At 39.2% G+C, this 20,552-nt stretch overlaps 1 protein-coding gene across 1 annotated transcript in view; it reads left to right on the top strand.

Annotated features, from left to right (window-relative positions):
• Positions 1–20,552, top strand: part of LOC126481106 (uncharacterized) — an 82,678-nt gene that overhangs the window by 48,127 nt on the left and 13,999 nt on the right. The window contains exon 3 of the mRNA XM_050104625.1: positions 15,164–15,433. Within this exon, the coding sequence (XP_049960582.1) occupies positions 15,164–15,433 (270 nt within the window). The remainder of the gene's footprint in view (positions 1–15,163; positions 15,434–20,552) is intronic.

Here is a 20,552-nt window from a genome sequence, read left to right as displayed (position 1 = left end):
TACGATACCTTTAATCTTTATACTTCCTTCAGTTCTATACCTGATCTGGCTTTGCAGATACTTCATATTCAACAAGCTAATTTGTAATCCATTATCTAGAAGCAATTTTAGTGGACTTTCTTTATTCTTTGGGCAATTCGGTCCTACAAACTCACTTTTATTTTCACATTCACCTTTGAATACCTTTCCCAATTCAGCATAAGGCTTTTGTTTCCCTGCTTCATATTTTTCACAGAAGTCTCTGCATTCTCAGCACACTCTCTAGTCATGTACTCTGGACCGTGACATGTGAAACACATAACTGGTGTGCTTTCTTACAGGGACCTCCCTGTCCCAGTAAATTGCAACTTTCAAATGTGACTCCTTGGATGCTCTGACTCTTGTCATGCTTGAGCTGTTCTACTTTGTGAATTCTTTTCTCAAGTCAGCTGTCTCGCATTAAATGCCCTGATTTTCCACAGGTTTTACACTTAATATTACTTCTGCAATCCTTAGACATGTGCCCTACATATCCATGTGAGAAACATGTAAGGGTTACTCTCCCCATCTCGCACTGATGAATTTTGTCACCAAATCCTTTTTCCTTGGTGAACATAACTGCTGACTCTTCAGTCAAAACTACCATAACAACTTCAGTGAGGGTGATGTTTCCGCACCTTGCAGGCACAATTGTCTGTTGCGGTCATCATAGATGCCTTGAATGAATACTGCTCTGCTTAATTTTCCTACTTACGGCAAAGGTCTCGCCAGTTCCGATGCTGGCATTGCACAATGGACTGTTTCATGAAACTGATGTCAGAGTGTACCTACTTTACTGGCCTAATCTGCAATCAATCCCCCCTTCGATTGACCACTGCAGAAGCATAAAAATCTAAAGTATTCTTACATGTGTAATTCTGACAAAATATTTCTTACTTCTTCCCATGTGGAAGATAATTCATGCATGAGCAGTTTACGTTATGCAGGTCCCTGAATATGGGTTTTACAAATTTTAACTATGTTGGATGGTCAGTTTCACATACTAATTGAAAAGCTATATCCACATTATTAATAAATTCATTTAATGCCAATTTTGTACTATTGAAAGACTGGGGAATTCATTTAAGCGCATCACTGATACTAATGTTAGGTACTTCTGCTCCACCATCAGCAACTGCATTGTTAAACAAAGCCTTGACTTACTTTTATCTGTGGATGTGTTGTGGAGAGGTGACACAAGACTGTATCATTGCTGAAAGTGGAGCGCTCTGCTGGGGTGAGCTGAGCTGAGCCGAACAGGGCATGACTGCATGATGCCTGCAGCGTCATGTCACCCTCAGCTGTGCTGCCGTCTGCTGTCTGCTCGCTGGCCGCTGCTGCCACCTGCTGTCTGCTCACTGGCCGCTGCTGCTGCTGAAACTTGTGAAGGTGCCAAGCATCTTCCACTTCTTGGTTGTGCTGTCACCTTGTGTTGTTGCCCTCGCAGATCTCTCTGGACTGCTCCCCACAGCTCCATCTCATTGTTGCTCAGCTGTTCCCGTGAGCCCCGTGTTGTCATGAGGTTGTGTAGAGGAGGCTGCCCTGGCCACATCTTTTCTCATCAAGCGTCGATCTCCAGACCTAAGTGTACTTCTGCTCATCATGTTCCCTCTTTTCTCACTGGAGTGCAATTGCTGCTTTTCAGTCTCAAAGCATGAAATCGGGCTGAGTATATTAGAGGCCCCTATCTGTCTCAATACCCCACACCTGACACCAGAAATATTTACCTGTGTCATGTTCTGACACATGATAGAGGGAAGTTAGGGGTTTGTGATCAGTCTGCAGTTTCTGAGCAGTGAGAAGCAAATGCAGAAAGACACATTTCCAGTGAAGCAAGTTGATGACTTGCATCAGTGCCAAACATTGTTACAGGGCATCTATGAGAGATGCGGATTTTGGGACTTGACAGGTTGTTTGGAGCAGGAGACTCATGGAATTCAGGGGTCTGATTAACGCTATTTATTTGTGATCAGACTAACTACTATACTGGAGGCTAATTCTAAACATTAAAAAAAGTAAAGACGTCAATGGGTTGGGAATGGAAGTCAGTGTCTGAAGCCACAGGGGCAGGTACTAACACAAGTAGCGAATGCTAGCAGCATATTAAGTACAAATTTGAGAGCAGGACTCCAGCTTATCAAGGCTGGTCACAAGGAACGTGGAGTTGGCACCCTAGTGATCTGACTAAGAACTCTGAATGCACAAGCATGGGTTTTTTAAAGAATCATGGTGGTGCACAATTCCTCCCTTCCTATAGTCGACCAATCAGTCCACCAGCACTTAACGAGCTTCAGTCAATCTGGCAAACTGTTCAGCACCTCCAGAGCACCTATGGCAAACCAGATTTAGATTCCTCCCCTACACCTACTCGGTAGTTAAGGATGCTTCTGGATTTTACATTAACAAACTCCAAGTTTGTTATCAACAGCTTTCAGCTGACAGCTGAACGTCACTACCACTCCTATTATGGCCCCGCCCTCCATCCTTCTGTGAGTGGGGACTGGTGTAGTAGCACTCTAACCTGTGTAAACCCACTGACATTGCAGTTCTCAGGAGCAAGTCCAGGTTTGCTGCCTCTGCTAAGGTGTGCCTTTTCATGGCCATCATCTACAATGGTGCCTTACGGCAGCATCCAGGCAGTGGATGGAGTTACCAGTTAATTCTCTGAAGTGAAACTTCTCCCCAGGAACAGCTGCCAAGAGCATCTGCAACTTGCACAGCTATAGTGCCACTATTTATCTCCAGGGGCCTAAACGATTCCACTTTTATCTGCTCTCTGCATTGTGTCTCTGATTTCCTACTTTGGAGTGCCCTTGATGGCTCCAAATAGCCATTAGCACAACAGTGTACAAGTCACTATGTCATCAGTATATCACAGTTCTGACTGTATTTGAGGAAAACATTTCACATTTAATATCTGTAACTAAGGTCAAGTTTTTGCATGAAATACTTTATAGGAGAGGTAAGAGTTATGATTGTTTGGTTCTTCCTTTGAAGTTCTTTTTTTAAATCGTGTAGTTTAACTGCCATATCAGTTACAAATGTGAGATCCAACAACTATCTTAAATCATACAGTTGTGAGTTATCTTCCTCTCTTTCAGTCACAAAAGATTTTATCTTTGGCAGAAGTTCTCTACATCTGTTTGGAAGCATACCTCTACACAGCCATCAAACTTTGATGTGCAGTTGCGGGTCTCCATATTGGCAATCCAATTCTTCTTGTGGCACTTTAAACTTTCTTGTCTGTAGTGATTGTGAGCGAATTGAATTCTCCTGATGTGGTATCTTTCAAGGTCAGAATTGTAAGCAAGTTTTCTTTTACAGTGAGTGTTGTGGGTTGGCTGGAGAGCCAACACCGGTTTACTAGAGGAAGCCGAAAGGCACGCGTTTTAGCTCACGCAGGCTGGCGTGAGGTCTGAAACAGGACAAGGAAATTAGACTGTAGAAAAAACGGATGTAGCTGGTGGAATACTTAACTTCCATTAATGGTGAACGTCGCTCTTGATGGTACATGTTTTACAGTATCAATAGTAACTGGTAATGGCACCTTGCTAGGTCGTAGCAAATGACGTAGCTGAAGGCTATGCTAACTATCGTCTCGGCAAATGAGAGCGTATTTTGTCAGTGAACCATCGCTGGCAAAGTCGGTTGTACCACTGGGGCGAGTGCTAGGAAGTCTCTCTAGACCTGCCGTGTGGTGGTGCTCGATCTGCAATCACTGATAGTGGTGACATGTGGGTCCGACGTATACTACAGACCGCAGCCGATTTAAAGGCTACCACCTAGCAAGTGTGGTGTCTGGCGGTGACACCACAGTGAGATTCAAAAATATCACTCTCATAAAAATCATAACATGAGCTGAATTGGCTATATCTATTGACTCACCTAAATGCAATGAGAATCAGAAGCAGGATTCTAAATCTATTACCAGTTGACCTTTTACATTTTTTGCCACTTTTCTGTTTTATAGGTGTTGATAGAGGCATGTCTCTGATGACTAATATTATCTCTGACTTATTTTAAATGTGGAAACAAAGACTCGCTAGCTGTGGGAAAGCACTCCGTAACAACTTAGTCATCATCAAGTGATTCTGATTGTTTCATCAGTACTTCTGATACACGAAAGTATGCTGTGTTTGATGAAAGACTTTTTTTGTAGAGGCTTTACAAAAAAGACTGCTATGATTGTATTTTACTTTTAGGATAAGAAAGTTTCTTTCGGCTTAATTCACTACCAACAGCTGCTTCAGATTCAAAGTCTTGATGAACTATTCTGAAATGACGTTCAGTATTTCCCTTTTTAGGTATAACAAAAAAACATTACACATCAAACATATACAGCTTTATTTATAGTTTAATAAAAAACTTCTTTCCACATGATATATTTACCTAGCATTCGCTGCACTCATTTTTCACAGACATGTTACTAAGTGAGAACTATAACTTGGCCCATTGGCTTCCTAGTTATTATTGATAGAACTCAGCAGCCATCTGGAGACTTCGCGCTGTAATGGTTTGGGGATGTTCATTGACAACTTCACAGCATGCTGTTCACCACTGTTGATTGCAATGTCACTAAGCTGTGCTGTCGCTGTTGTGTGTACTGTTGTGGCATTTTGACTGTGATTGTTTCTGAAATAAGTGATGACATGGTTATTTGACGTGCCCCTGCATCTGGCCTATGCTTTCTGAACCTAAATCCACATCAATCAATAGCTATAAAAATGAATGTGTCTTTCTTTATGCCACCTACATTTCTATACCATTCATCTGATTGCAGTGAAACTTTGGTAAGCTGTTGTGGACTTGCCTGCAAAGGTTTCTGAAACAGTAAAATATTTTACAATAGGTAGCATGCGGGTCATTTCAATAATGAAACATGAGTTGATATGCAGTTGCCTGTGAAAGTTTCCAGATTAGTACATCCATTTTACAGTAGGTGGAAAGTGATTTGTTTCAGCAAATGTATGTATCTCATATAGTTTGCCGGCAGTTTGTGTGTTTTCAGTGTGTGTCTGTGCACACATGACATAATTGGATTGAATCATATGCGACTGACATTTCACTCCATGTGTGACGTAACAAGTAGTTTTGATTGTGAAATTCCAATTGCAAATTGACATCAGAAAATAGATATCACATGCATTTTCTTTTCTCTCTCCAAGTGCATTTATGATAGTCATTAAAAAGTGTTACTTTCAATGTCAAATTGGTTGTGCCACCCAAATGGCAAGTGATAGGTCAATCTACACTTCAAGCACAAAAGAAAAAGGTATCATGAGCTTCAGAAGCAGAGTGTCAAGACTGGAAACCATTAGAATATGCACTACTCAAGTCCAAGTCCATTTGTCTGCAGCAGACAAGCAACAGGAAACAAGGCTGGGTAGCATTCGAGTATGCATTGCTCAATCAAGACGATAACTGCATGCGGATTTACATCTTAGTGCATTCCATTATGGTTCTAATTGTGATTACGGTCTTCATCCAAGTGTGGTTATTGGAAAAACAGGTAAATTAAGTTTGTATTGCAGTGCCTTCAAATTTAAGAATGAAACAGCAGGAAAACACTGTGTGGGTGCAAAAGTGAAATTGGCAGAATTACACTCACCACTTGAACCATTGTCAACATTGGTATCAGATGAAATAAGCCAACTGAAACATTTCTAGGAAAGTTGAATTCATGTTTCCAAATGACAGTGGTGCAACAAATATCGTGAGTGAGAACTACATGACAACGTTCAAGGTGCAAGGGCAAATTTATCATTGTGTAGAATGATGGCCAAACGGCACAATCAGCACTAAAATTACCATTGGATATGCAAATCACCGAAACACTAATACACAAAATCAACGAACATTCTGGGGTGGATAAAATGCCAAATCATGTTAACTCATTATATGGGGCGAATGTACAATGGTACACTAAAAAGCACTTAAAGCACTTCATTGTACACTCAGAGATTTGAGAGGAATTGGAATTTGTTTGGTGGAGCCCTCATTGTATTGTCTGGTGATTTTCGACAAACAGTACCTTCAACAGCTGCTGATGAACTGAAAGCATGTTGCAAATCATCAACTTTCTGGTAATACACACAGACAATGATTTTGACAACCAAGATGTGTGTACAGCTCAACATGGTACATTCACTGAACGTTTTGCAGAGCAATTTTTTTATTCACAGTGGGAAAATGGCAGTCACTGAATCCACTCAGTGTATCACATCGTGAACAAACTTCCGTAAAATCACAGAACCATGGATGAATTGATTAAGGAAGTTTTCCCAAATATTACATACAATTACAAAAATCATCAGTGGCTCAGTGCAAGTGCGATATTAGCAGCCACAAACAACGATGTAAATGCCTTCAGTTTCAGCATTCAAATGAAATGCCAGGAAAAGCAACAACATATCAGTCCATCGATACCATAATGACTTAGTAAAGTTGTCGTTTATCCAATCGAATTGTTGAATTCACTTGATTTGCCAGGTGCGGTGGCACGCATTATAATGCTGAATCTTGCCCTGTGTTTGATTCTTTTTCAGAACATAAATCCACTATGATTTTGCAATGGTACAAGGTTTTCAGTGTAAAGGATTATGAACAACATCATCAAAACTACAATATTAAATGGAAAATTTTCCGGAGTAGCAGTGCAGTTGGCATGCATCCCAATGATACTGACAGATATGCCATTTGAATTCAAACATTTGCAGTTTCCAGTGCATTTCGCACTTGCAATGATCATTAACAAAGCATTGTGACAATTGTTATGAGTGTATGGATTAAATAAGACAAATCTGTGTGTCTCATATGGTCAGTTGTATGTGGCCTGCAAACACATTTGAAAACATTTAAATGATATTTTTTCAGCCTGAAAAAAAGTGTTGTGTATCCAATTGCTATGGGTGTATGGATAAAATTTGGTAAATCCATGTGTCTCACATAGTCAGTTCCATGTAGCCTGCAAACACATTGGAAAACCTTTCGATTTATTCATGTATGCACCAGACTGAAAAACAAATGTACTGTATACCCAAAATGTATTGTGTACTGCATGTAGGAAACTTACTAGTAAAAGAACAAAACGGAAGGAATCCCAATTTGGTACTATGACTTTCCTCTCATAAACAAATATCTCCCACTATTTGGACATTACTGCAGAGTACTTTTCCCTACTGCTATCTAGTTTTGTGCAATAATGTAATTTAGTGGTTTACATTTACTTTGTTTGGGACAGAAGTGAGTACAGTGTGTTCATACATTACCACTCAGTAATATCTCTCTCTCTCTCTCTCTCTCTCTCTCTCTCTCTCTCTCTCTCTCTCTCACACACACACACACACAAATACATTCACATCAGACCAAGCCAATTCAAGCAACCATGATATTTAATAATTGCAATGGAAGTCAGTTACCATTGTACAGTGGTACCACATACACAGCTATAATGGTGAAATCCAGTTCTTTCAATAGACATGGACAAATACTCTGAACATTCTGTGGCTCAATGTATAACCTGTCCACCAGTTTCCCGTGCTGATCTTTAGAGGAATGTGTTATTGTGCTAGACCAAGTAGCAGTTTCACCTCTCAGGTTTGGGATGTCTCTCTATTACTTGTGTCACCCAGAATTACTCTATCTCTCACATCATCCAATAAAAGTTTTCTTCAGAAGGAATGGGCCCTAAAATGTATATAAATGTTTGCAAACTATTTTTACTTATATATCAAAATATTAACAACAGAAAAATATATGTGAGGTAAACGTACTCACATGTTACATTACATAGTGGTAAATTATGCTAGCTGAAGACAAGTGGCTCTTGTCATATACATAAAACTGATGTAAAAACCAGAAACATCACATGCCATGGCTTAAGAGGGCACCCAGATTACACTGAACGTATGTTAGAATAAATTCACAAATGTATTCACCCACTAGTAAAGACTTTTGTCTACATAAAATTATAACAGGAGTCCAAAGAATAAAATGTTTGCATAATGCAAGTATTCACCATGCCAGAAACCAAGGCCAACTGTTCAAAGGTACAAGTGCAAGCAATAAGGAAAAGTCAGGATGTACAGGGCACTAAATACGTCCGCACAAGAACTATGCCCTCCTTGTGTTAAGTAACAGCATTTTACATTAAAGTAAGAATGAAAATTTCTTCTACAAGGCTACTAATAATGCAATAAATTTACAGGTGTACATTACATATAAAATCTCTGATACATTTGCTGGCTGAGTAATTCAGTATGTATAATTCAGTATGCAGAAGCTAGAGTTCTGTTTTCACTGTTACAATATTTGGGGAAGAAAGAGTAAATGTGAGCTAAAACAATGTCACTGGAAAAGAAACTTCTGCTTGACAGTACGGAAGATTAAACAATAGTGATACTGCAAGTAAATTAGATAACAATTCTTACAAAAAATTACATGTATTACAAAAAGATTGAGGAAAGAGTGAAATGGATAAAGTCACATCATAACCTAAGAATAATAGAAAAATGAGAACCTTCTGCTTAACTATATGGAGGCTTATGCAGAAAAAATGTAAACCATTTTACAAAATACAATTTTTTTTAATACCAACTGTAGGAACATGTGCTAGAAAGACCTCAAAATATGAAACCCCATGGATATGATATGTAGAGAGGAAGTATTTTGAGAAAAATGGCACATTTGCTGATGTTAGCGGAGATTGGTAAACATGTGTTATGTGACCATGAGCAGAAGTTAAAGCCATCAAAGAAGTGCTTACTCGCGAGTTGCAAATGATCATTAAAATATTACTGTCTCTCTTAACAAGATGTTTGTAAATTTCTAATTCTTCTAATAAATCCAATTTCCAGCCTTATATTTCCTTATGTGAAATTATGGTGTCTTCTAATCCCCCAGGAGAATGGTCTGAAATAAGCAAATTTTTAGCAAAATAAGAATTATGAACATTTCCACCATTCTTAACCCAACAAGTTCTCCTTATATCTGACTTTAATAGCCAGCCTGCCCTATACAATAGGTAGGGAAATCTTTACAAATGATTTTATAGACATCTGAATTTGTGAAAGTATCTTGTTCATTTTGAAATGTATGTATTAAATTTTTCTTTAAACTATTGTTAGCAAAAGAGGTAATTGTAAAAGTGTATTTTCTAGCCAGAAGACGGTCAGTCCTGTAGGACATATTACCTAAAAATGGTATCAAAATGAACTTGCCATTTCCATCTTCTTTACTCTTCCGTGTATTGTCACCTAGTGTTGAAATTTTTTTATTTGCCCTTTTGTTATTAAGTATGTGATTGACAGTCTCGTCTAAAACCATTATTACTAGCAATAGTCTTAATCAAATTAACTTCTTTCTGAAAATTGTATGGGGAAAGAGGCATTGTTAAAGCATGATGTGCTGCTGAATGGAAAAAAGCAACTTACGAGCCTGTGGGTGGAAATAATATGATGGAATAATATTATGAGAGTAGGTTGTCTTACAATGAGTATCAAAAGTGATACTGCCATTCTGTACACGTAATTTCAAATCGAGGAAATATAGCTCACCATTCTCTTTTTTTAATTTCTGTTGTAAATTTAATTTTCTTGCGGAAGCTGTTAATGCTGTTAAGTAATAAATCTAATCCTTGGTCAGTTTCCTTCCATCAGTGCAAAAATTAAGTCATCTATATAACACATAAGAAACCTGTTTTAGTCACTAATTCTGATGTAGCATTGAAGAAGCCATCTTCAAGGGAGTTAATGAAAATATCAGCCAGGATGGCAGCTAAGGGATTACCCATCACATGATCAAAGGATTCAACATACAATTTACTGTTAAAAGTAAAATAATTATATTTGAGCACTACCTTTAACAACCTCATCAGTTCTGTTAATTTGCAATTCGGTTAACTTCTTATGCATTAAGAGGTTCTTTTCTATGATTTCAAGTGTCATGTCAAAAGGAACATTGTGGTGCACACTCCCTATATTATTCATGATCAGGCAAACTGGATGCTAGTTCTCGTAAAGCTTAAACTGGCTTCTTAAAATGGGAGGCTTCCTTGATGGCTTTAAGCCGCTGATCATGGTCACATAATAAGTGTTTACCAGTCTCTAGAGGAACAGAAGGTTCCAAATGATTGGAAAAGAGCACAGGTAGTCCCAGTCTTCAAGAAGTGTCGTTGAGCAGATGCGCAAAACTATAGACCTATATCTCTGAAATCAATCTTTTGTAGAATTTTAGAACACGTTTTTTGCTTGCGTATCATGTCATTTCTGGAAACCCAGAATCTACTCTGTAGGAATCAACATGGATTCAGGAAACGTGTGAGACCCAACTCGCTTTATTTCTTCATGAGACCCAGAAAATATTAGATACAGGCTCCCAGGTAGATGCCATTTTCCTTGACTTCCGGAAGGCATTCGATACAGTTCCACACTGTCGCCTGATAAACAATGTAAGAACCTACGGAATATCAGACCAGCTATGTGGATGGATTGAAGAGTTTTTAGCAAACGGAACACAGCATGTTGTTCTCAATGGATAGACGTTAAAGGAACCTCTGGCGTGCCATAGGGGAGTATTATGGGACCATTGCTTTTCACAATATATGTAAATGACCTAGTAGATAGTGTCGGAAGTTCCATGCGGCTTTTTGTGGATGATGCTGTACTATACAGAGAAGCTGCAGCATTAGAAAATTGCAGCGAAATGCAGGAAGATCTGCAGCGGATAGGCACTTGGTGCAGGGAGTGGCAACTGACCCTTAACATAGACAAATGTAATGTATTGCGAATACATAGAAAGAAGGATCCTTTATGGTATGATTATATGATAGCGGAACAAACACTGGTAGCAGTTACTTCTGTAAAAATCTGGGAGAATGCGTGCGGAACGATTTGAAGTGGAATGATCATATAAAATTAATTGTTGGTAAGGTGAGAGCCGGGTTGAGATTCTTTGGGAGAGTCCTTAGAAAATGTAGTCCATCAACAAAGGAGGTAGCTTACAAAACACTCGTTCGACCTATACTTGAGTATTGCTCATCAGTGTGGGATCCGTAGCAGGTCGGGTTGACAGAGGAGATAGAGAAGATCCAAAAAAGAGCGGCGCATTTCGTCACAGGGTTATTTGGTAAGCGTGATAGCATTACGGAGATGTTTAGCAAACTCAAGTGTCAGACTCTGCAAGAGAGGCGCTCTGCATCGCAGTGTAGCTTGCTGTCCAGGTTTCGAGAGGGTGCGTTTCTGGATGAGATATCGAATATATTGCTTCCCCCTACTTATACCTCCCGAGGAGATCACGAATGTAAAATTAGAGAGATTAGAGCGCGCACGGAGGCTTTCCGGCAGTCGTTCTTCCCGCGAACCATACGCGAAGGAACAGGAAAGGGAGGTAATGACAGTGGCACATAAAGTGCCCTCTGACACACTCCATTTGGTGGCTTGCAGAGTATAAATGTAGATGTAGATGTAATATCAAAGGACAACAACCTAGTATGAGAATTTGAGTTTTTCATTTTATTAATTGGATCTTTCCTATTTTTAACAGAAGAATTACTGTCAAAAGTAAAAGATTCCTTGAGTTTACTTTGTAGGTGTCTAACTAACTTGTGGTGACCTCTCCCTAAATTATTGTCTAACTAACTTGTGGTGACCTCTCCCTAAATTATTTATGATCAGGCAAATTGGATGCTAGTTCTTGTGAAGCTTAAACTGGCTTCTTAAAATGGGAGGCTTCCTTGATGGCTTTAAGCCGCTGCTCATGGTCTCATAATAAGTGTTTACCAGTCCCTGCTGACATTGGCGAATGTGCCAGTTCTTCCTCTCTACTGTTGAGATACTTACATGTCATATCACGAGGTTTCATTTTTCAAGCCCTTTCTAGCAAATGTTCCAACAGTTGGTATTGAAAAAAATTGTATTTTGTGATGTGGCTTACATTTTTTCTGCATAAGTCTCCATACAGTTAAGCAGAAGGTTCTCATTTTTCTTTTATTCTTAGGCTGTGATGTAACTTTATCTATTTTACTCTTCCCCCCATCTCTTTGTAATATAACTAATTTTTGTAGTAAAATTGTATTCTTCATCATGCTTAATTTACTTGCAGTATTGCTCTGCCACATAAACGTTTTGCACATAATTACATATTTAATGTGTACCTCTAAACTTATTGCATTTATTACTGGCTCTCAATAAGAGATTGTCATTTTGCTTTAGTGTAAAATTACATTCCATAACACCAGCAAGAAGCAGTGCTTACGTGCATGTATATAGCAATCACTGCATTCCAATTTTTCCTTATCACTTAAGCTTCTGTACTGTTAAGTGGAAGTTCCTGTTTTAGTGACATTGTGGTAGCTTGTATTTGCTCTTCTTTCCCCATGAATTTGTAACAGTGGTGCTTTGGACATAGAACTCTAGCTTCTACACACTAAATTATATGTTCAGTATTACTCTGTCAGCAAACATATTAGAGATTTTATATGTAATGTATACCTGTGAATTTACTGCATTATTAGTAGTCTTGTAGAAGAAATTTTCGTTCTTACTTTAATGTAAAATGCTGTTATTTAACACAAGCGAGGCATAGTTCTTACACACATGTATTTAGTGCCCTATACATCCTGATTTTTCCTTATTGCTTGCACTTGTACCTTCGAACAGTTGGCCTTTGTCTCTGGCATGGTGAATACTTATATTATGCAAACATTTTATTCTTTGGACTCCTGTTATATTTTATCTAAACAAGTGACTTAACTAGTGGGTGAATACATTTGCTCATTTATTCTGACATACATTGAGTATAGTCTGGCTGCTGCTTAAGCCATAGCATGTGATGTTTCTGGTTTTTATGTCATTTTGTATATGACAAGAGTCACTCGGCTTCAGCTAATGCAATTTACCACCATGTGATGTAACAGGTGAGTATGCTTACCTCACAATTATTTTTCTATTGTTAATATTTTGTTATATATGTAAAAATAGTTTGTAACCTTCCAAAGAAAATATTTTTATAAATATCGAAACGTAGATCAAGGACTGCATAAACCTTCGGTTTGCAACAAATTGTCTGGGTTTTTTCATCCTCTTCAAATTTAGATAGTTGCTGAATTGCAGCCATGTTTAAGATTTTAAAAGTTTTTAATAATTGTTAGTTTCTTTTACTGACAGTTAACACACATTTCCTTAACAAGTATGCTTACCAGAAAATTGTATTTCATATTCGATCCAAATGCTTCATACAATGATGATAAATATAGTGAAACACTCAGTATTTTCATAATTTGCATTGGTGAACTATTTGTAGAGCCAATAGTCTGATGTGTCTAAAACACATCATAGTCATGAACTGTCCCAAATAGGCAGAAAGGATAAAAGGTAGAAGTGTAATCCAACTTACAAAAACAGAAACATCAGAAAAGCCATCATACTATGCACCATTGCTCCTATCTGACAAGTTAGAAGGTGTTGCATCCAGAAAGGATATAAAAGCTGTTTGCATGAGGCAACTGCAAATCCTTTAATTAGTAGATCAAGTATTTCAGTCTGTTCACATCAACAGACAGGTAAAGTGTAAGACAGTGTAATAACATGCCAATAAATGGTCCGCTTACTCCAGAGTAACATTAATAAATCAAGACTGCATGTGGAGGAGATGAAACTTTCAGTGCAGCCATTGGGATCATAATGGCTCCCTGAAAGATCAAGATCCAGATCCAGGTGTTACATAGAGGTACTTGCTTGAAATCCTCCATCTCATAAAAATCAACAAATATAAAAGTAATTTTGGGAGTGGCTGAAGAGAGTTTTTTAATTTGCAGAGTAAATAAGTGATGTAGAGAATAATATGTATAGCTCCATGAGGTTGTCTTTAGGAAGATAGCAATGCCAGAAGTTTGTAGCACAATGCAGGAATGTCTGTAGAGAACTGACAACAGATGCAGGATTTTTCAGTTGACTCCTAACATAAATAGATATTGCACATAAATATATGAAGAGATCCATTACTGTTTGATTGCACTATCAGTGGAAACAACATAAACCATCTAGGAGTATCCATCCATAGAAACCTGAAATGGAATAACCACATGAAACTAGTGTAGGAAAAGCAGATGCCAGGCTGAGATTCATTAAAAGATTTCTGAGGATATGAAAGAAATGACCCACAAAACTATTGTTCAACTGATTCTTGAATATTATGTATCATCCTGTGACCCATACCAGATAAGAATAGCAGAGGAGATAGAGAAGGTTCAACGAAAAGTGGCACATTTTGTCACTGGTTTGTTCAGTAAGTGCAACTGTGTTGAGACATTTACCAAACTTCTGTAGCAGGTGCTACAAGATGGGCACTGTGCATCACAGTTTAGTTTCTCTTAAAAGTTTTGAGAACATATGTTCCAAGACGAGATGAGCAGCATGTTAGTTCCTCCTATGTAAAACTTGCAAAATGAGTACAATAGAAAAGTCAGAGGTATAATTTAAACACAGGCTTGGTAATGTTTATGAATGGAACAGGAAAAGGAGAAATGATAAAGGAACCAGAATTACCTTTTGCCATACACCATAAGATGGCTCGTCAATCATACATGTAGAATTAAATAACTATCATTCCTTCCTTCCCAAAATCCAGGTAACACTAGTTCCTCATTTACTTCTGGTATGTTTGTATTTTTATGATCTCCATCACGTATGCTATTTTATTCATTGCGTTTTGCTTCTCTTGTTTTCATGATTTCTCAAGTTGCCTTTTCTTTCATTTGCCTTCTTGTCAGTTCTGATATTTTTGTTCTTTTTTTTTTTTTATTTTTCTGCATCGTCTTTTCATTTATACTTCTAGTTGTGCTGTAGTCTTCTTTATCTCCAGCCGAACTTCTCTGCCTTCCTCTAGTAACTTTTTTAAGGCTTTCAGATCTCAAGAGTTGCTTCATTATTGACACTATAATTTTCCATCTTGTTACTATTTTCTTTACTGATGAAGTAATCTGTGAATTTAATAGCATTTTTAACATCTGTTGATTTTGTGTGTGTGTCTGCTGACATGCATTAAGTAGGTTTTGTTTTGTAAAGTGTTTGTACTAAGTGAAGTAAATGATTACTAACTGCAGTAAGTAATTGCTTTTAAGCCAATATTGTAATATTTTTTTGTTTAGAGTGCACCAGTTTACCAAAGTGGAAATGTTTGCTGTGACAAATCAAACAAGCTCAGCTGAGCTTATGTCAGAATTTTGTCACTTACAAGAACACCTCTTCTCATCACTGGGACTGCATACTCGTACACTTGACATGCCTCCACATGAGCTGGGAGCTGCTGCATATCGTAAGCATGACATTGAAGCTTGGATGCCTGGTCGCAATGCCTGGGGTGAGATTTCAAGCTGCAGCAACTGCACGGACTACCAAACACGGCGCCTGAATATTAGGTTAGTGAAACATGAATTTCATTAAAATTGAGATTGATTTTTCGAGAAATTAATTTTTAACAATTATTCTATTGCTGTTGTGTAAAAAACAGTATTTACATCTCATAAGCATCTGAAAGTATTTCATCACTGCTTATCTGTTATATGCAGATATAATTTATGAACTAAAAGCTTCTTTCAGAGAATTTACAGGAAGTTACAAATGTATAATAGCTTTACTCTGGTGTTTAACATGATGTTGCCACAGTTCAAGTAATCATTTGTAGTAAAGCCCCTAAAAGAAACTCCATCAAAACAAAACATACTTTCAGGTTTAAAATAGCACAGTAAATCAGTTGGTGTAATGAGAACTGTACCCCGGCCCCAAAACAAACAAACACACACACACACACACACACACACACACACACACACACACAGAGAGAGAGAGAGAGAGAGAGAGAGAGAGAGAGAGAGAGATTTAGTTTAGAATCTGGGAATATGCGTAATGAACCACTCCCTCCAAATGCGAAGAAGATAACACTATTGAACCATGGTATCATGGCATCTTTGACTGCGTTTACTCCATTGAAGAATATTTAAATTTCTGAAGTGTATTACATAAATACTTAATGTATAAAATGTATTATTGTAACCTTAAATAAGTGTGCCTAGAAAGCACTTTCAAAAATGAACTTATAACTTGCCTTGTCCAATGCCATATGGAAAGATGTTTTTGTAGACAACAGGACCGATGAATACAATACAATACAGATCCATAGATTGAAAGTCCCAAATTCATTTCTAGCCATTGTATAGATTCTTAATAAAAATGTTCAGCTGTGATGGCTGAAGGCTCCTGGTATGAGTCACAGGCACTTTGCTAAAGTGCTCATCAAAGAAGACAGAGACAAATAGAGGTTGAGGGCAGCCTTTCAGCCTTTGGGTAGGAAACTGCCGCTAGTGAAGGATGAATTAAGAATGATCAGTGGCATGATGATGTGGAAGGCAATCGAAATCACTCATTTAAAGGCACTGTGTGTCCACAGGAAATGTGACCAGTGTATTAAAAAAGTTCATGCATCTTTCAATTGGAGAAAGAGTCCAAATTAGTCCCCTATTTAGAACTCTGAGAGGCATTTGCCAACTGAATTGAAACAGGTTACATTTTCATAAAAATCAGGATATGAAGTCTTATACACCTAGTTCACTGACATATTGGAGATAGTGTTTTAAACACCTCTCTTTATTTGTAGAGTTCAGGTGGCATATTGAGAAAAGCAAAGATTGCAAAAAATTTCTCGTGATAAAGTTCTAACAATATTAAAGGGATGTCCATATTGACCACATAGAGGAGGTACTGAGTTGCAGACAGGGGGAGCTGGAAATATTCCAGCTTTCGGGCATAATCTTTCATCAGAAGTAGAAAACACACACGACCACTGTCTCCAGGCACCAAGGCCCAACTACAGCCATTTCTGATATGAACAGCAATCTTGCTAAGGGTAGAAGGTGGGGAGGTGATAAGAGGTGTGGGATGGGGATGGGGATAGGGGAAAGCATTGTCAGTCAGGGGTGGGGGAAAATGCTATTGCTGCCCGTTGGAATTTGCAGTGATGTGATAAGGACAGGGCAGGGGTGCTAGGTGCAGCATTGTGAGGCTGTGCTGGAGGGAAAAGGGAGGGGTGGGGAGAAAGGAAGAGGGGAGAAATAGAGAGAAGGAAAGGACTTCGTAGGTTTGTTGTTAGGATACATGGTGTGTGTAGTAGTGGAGTGGTTGTAGAGAAGGGGATAGACAGGTAGAGAACAGGACTGGTGAAGATTGAATTGGGTGGGGAGAGTCGGGGGGGGGGGGGGGGGGGGGAGAGGTTATGGGAATGAAGGATATGTTGTAGGGAGAGTTCCCACCTGTCCAACAAAAAAAAAAAAAAAAAAAAAAAAAAAAAAATTGCTGTGTTGATGGGTGGGAGGAATCTAGATGGCACAGGCTGTGAAGCAGTTACTAAAGTGAAGCACATCCTGTTGGGCAACTGAGTGGTCCAGCTGCCTCTTGGCTGCAGTTTGGTGGTGGCGATTCATCTCGACAGACAGCTTTTTAGCTAAATGAAACTATATGGTTCCAGAGACCATTTCAAGTCTCAAACATCTGTAATGTATATATGCAGACTGAAGCAATGGCTGAAAATTTGTACCAAGACTAGTATTCGAACCCAGCTGTCCTGCTCACTATGCAGATGTGGTAACCACTACACCATTCTGGCACTGTGGCTTTGCACAACTGGAGACCCGGGTTTGAGACCCAGCCTTGGTGCAAATTTTCATTCATCACCTCAAGCTATATATAATGCATCTGCCTAGTGAGCAGAATACTAGGGTCAAATCCCAGCCTCGGTACAAATTTCCATTTCAGTCTGCTTGTATACATCATAACTTGTTAGTTCCTGTGCCTACATAGAACGCAACACGGGGGTTGCAGCTAATGTGATAGCTCACATTACTGCTTTCACAGGTGGCCCTGTCTTCGATGGGTGAGGAGATGCTAGTGACAGGAGTGAAGCAGATGCTAGTTGGACGATGTATGGCACAGATCTTTCATCTAGATCTATTGCAAGGCAAGGGGTTCCATGCAGGGTTGGAGTAGAAATGGACGAAGATATTGCAAAGGTTGGGTGAGTGGTGGAATACCATTGAGAGAATGGTGGGGAGGATATTTCTCATTTCTGGGCATGATAATAAGTAATCAGGTCCATGGCAGAGAATGTGATTCAGTTGTTCCAGCCATTGGTGGTTCAGAGTCATAAGATGAGTGCTCCATTGTGGATGGGCAGAGGTATGTGGAGGATGGTAAGTGACTGAAACAAGGCTTGGGAAACCTGTTTTTGGACAAAGTTTGGAGGGTAACTTTGGCTGTAAAGGCCCCAGTGAAACCCTTAGAATATTTGGAGAGGGGTGGCTCATCACTACAGATGTGTGATCTGACAAGCAACGTCAGATACGATATGGCCAAATGTAGTGCTTTAGTAACTTTTCCAATAATTCCAGTTTCCTCATAGGTGTAAAAATACATACCAGTTTGGCTCTATTTCACTGGTTGGTGCTTGGTGTTACAGCATTCTTGGTCTTTCTCCTGGGTATCCTGGCTCCACATGCGAGCGTATCTCCTTTTTCGATAATGGTGATGAGCGTTTGATGTAGTCATCCTGAGTATCTGGTACCAGATGCTCTGGATGGGTAATTGCAACATGTGCTTCTGTTGCTGGCATTTCGTACAGTGACTCAGGAGTGTCTTATTGGATTGGTAGAGATATGGCCAGTGATACCTGAGTCTGCTTCTGTTGTCTAGAGTCATCACAAATCCCAGGTGATCAGATGTTGGATCATTACGGAAAAACTTCAGGGTTTTCAGCAATTGAGGATCTTCCAGTCGGTCAACTTCCTTGTGTTAAGTGTACATTTTTGTGTACCTCTGTGACATCATATTCGTGAAGTGTTGGTGCCCATTTCAAATGTTGATGGATCCTTCGGGCTACTCAGCCAGCATAGAGAATGGTGGTCCATCACAACAGTGAATGGTTTGCAAAGTCGGGACTTGTTGATCACCCAAACAACTGCAAGGCATCCTTTCTCACTTGTAGAGGAGATTTGGAGAGTTCTCTGGAAACATAAACTATTACTTTTTCAGCACCTCCCTGGATTTGCACTAAATCTGCACCTATCCCATAACAGCTTGCATCTTTGTGAAGTTTTGTCTTAAGTGTCAAAGCAGGTTGTCCGTCATATGATTTAGGTGGCTGGAGCATTAGACATTCCAAATGGCATAACTTTAAACTCAGAGGCCATCAGGATTTATGTAGGTTTCTCTCAAATAGTCTAGGGTGTCAGTGTGAGGCAATGATTACACATTTTTTTTGTTCAGCCATTGGCAGTCGATGCAGAAGCACCATGTGTTGTCCTGCTTCACAAGGATCGCTGGAGTCGACCAAGGACTCTCTGAAGATTCAATGACGTCATCTCACAATATCTTCTCCAGGTCCTCCTGGATTGTGTGTCATTCGGCCAGCAACACCCTGTACAGGCACTGGCTAATTGGTGAATGACCCCAGTGTTGATATATTGTTTTACCATTGTCCATTGGGCCAATCCTATTGGCCTCTTCTCTTATGTTGTCTGTAGTAGTAGGGTATCACGATTCCCTGTCAATGACATTAAGCCATCCTCACTGGACTGTTTTGGCTGCTCCAACACATGTGCCTTTAAGAGTGAGTTGTAGCTGCTCACAACAGCTAGTTTTCTTTGACCATCTACAATGTTTACAACTGCCATTGGCATCTAGATTTCTTTTGTGAGCCTGAGTAGTTTTTTTTTAAAAATTGACAACTACCTTGTACTGTAGCTGAGCATCTAGATTGATGGCTGGGACTCGTTTGGTTGAGGATGGTGGGATAGCCTCATTTTCAACAACAAACCACCACCCAGGGGAATCTTTGTTATGTGTGCTTGTTGAAATAGCTTTGTCATTCTGGAGCTTTGATCTTCCACAGTCTGGCTGCATTTGATGCCTCCAAGGAGTCCCATCTGAGAATAACATTATGATTGCATTCCAATAAAACAACAAATTCGAAGGGCAGTGTTCTGTCATTGGTGGTTACTGTTGTGATACATGTTTCTGTTGACTGGATGTGTTTCCCATTTGTGACTTTCAGCATAGTCACTTTCATATCGTAGAACATATTCTTCTTTTGCTGGCAATGATAAGAATTCGACATTACTGGCAGAAAAGCACCTGAGTTGACAGGTGCCTGAACGGTTGGCAGTCGATAATGACATTAATGACATTTGCTGATACCTTGGTGACTGTTGTGCATGGAAGATTTTCATATGTGGCAGCCTAATCCACACAGACGGTCGCCTCGTTATTTGGTGGCTAGGCGAGCTGCTCATACCTCTGTATGGCGATGGGGAACTGGGAATATCATCATCTAGGGAATGGCAGTGGTCTTAGTCCCTAACAACCAACCTAGTTTCTAAAATTATGCAAGGGTAGCAACAAATATTATCACCCCTGCAAATTGGAAAGTCAGTGACCACACTGCAAACTGGAAGTTCTGTGATGGAGTTACAAGTGACCTTAATCTCATTT

Source organism: Schistocerca serialis, chromosome 5 (assembly GCF_023864345.2).
Source record: "Schistocerca serialis cubense isolate TAMUIC-IGC-003099 chromosome 5, iqSchSeri2.2, whole genome shotgun sequence".
In the NCBI taxonomy this organism is placed as follows: Eukaryota; Metazoa; Arthropoda; class Insecta; order Orthoptera; family Acrididae; genus Schistocerca; species Schistocerca serialis.
Note: the sequence above shows the minus strand (reverse complement) of the source record. Positions and strands in the feature narration are given on the sequence as shown.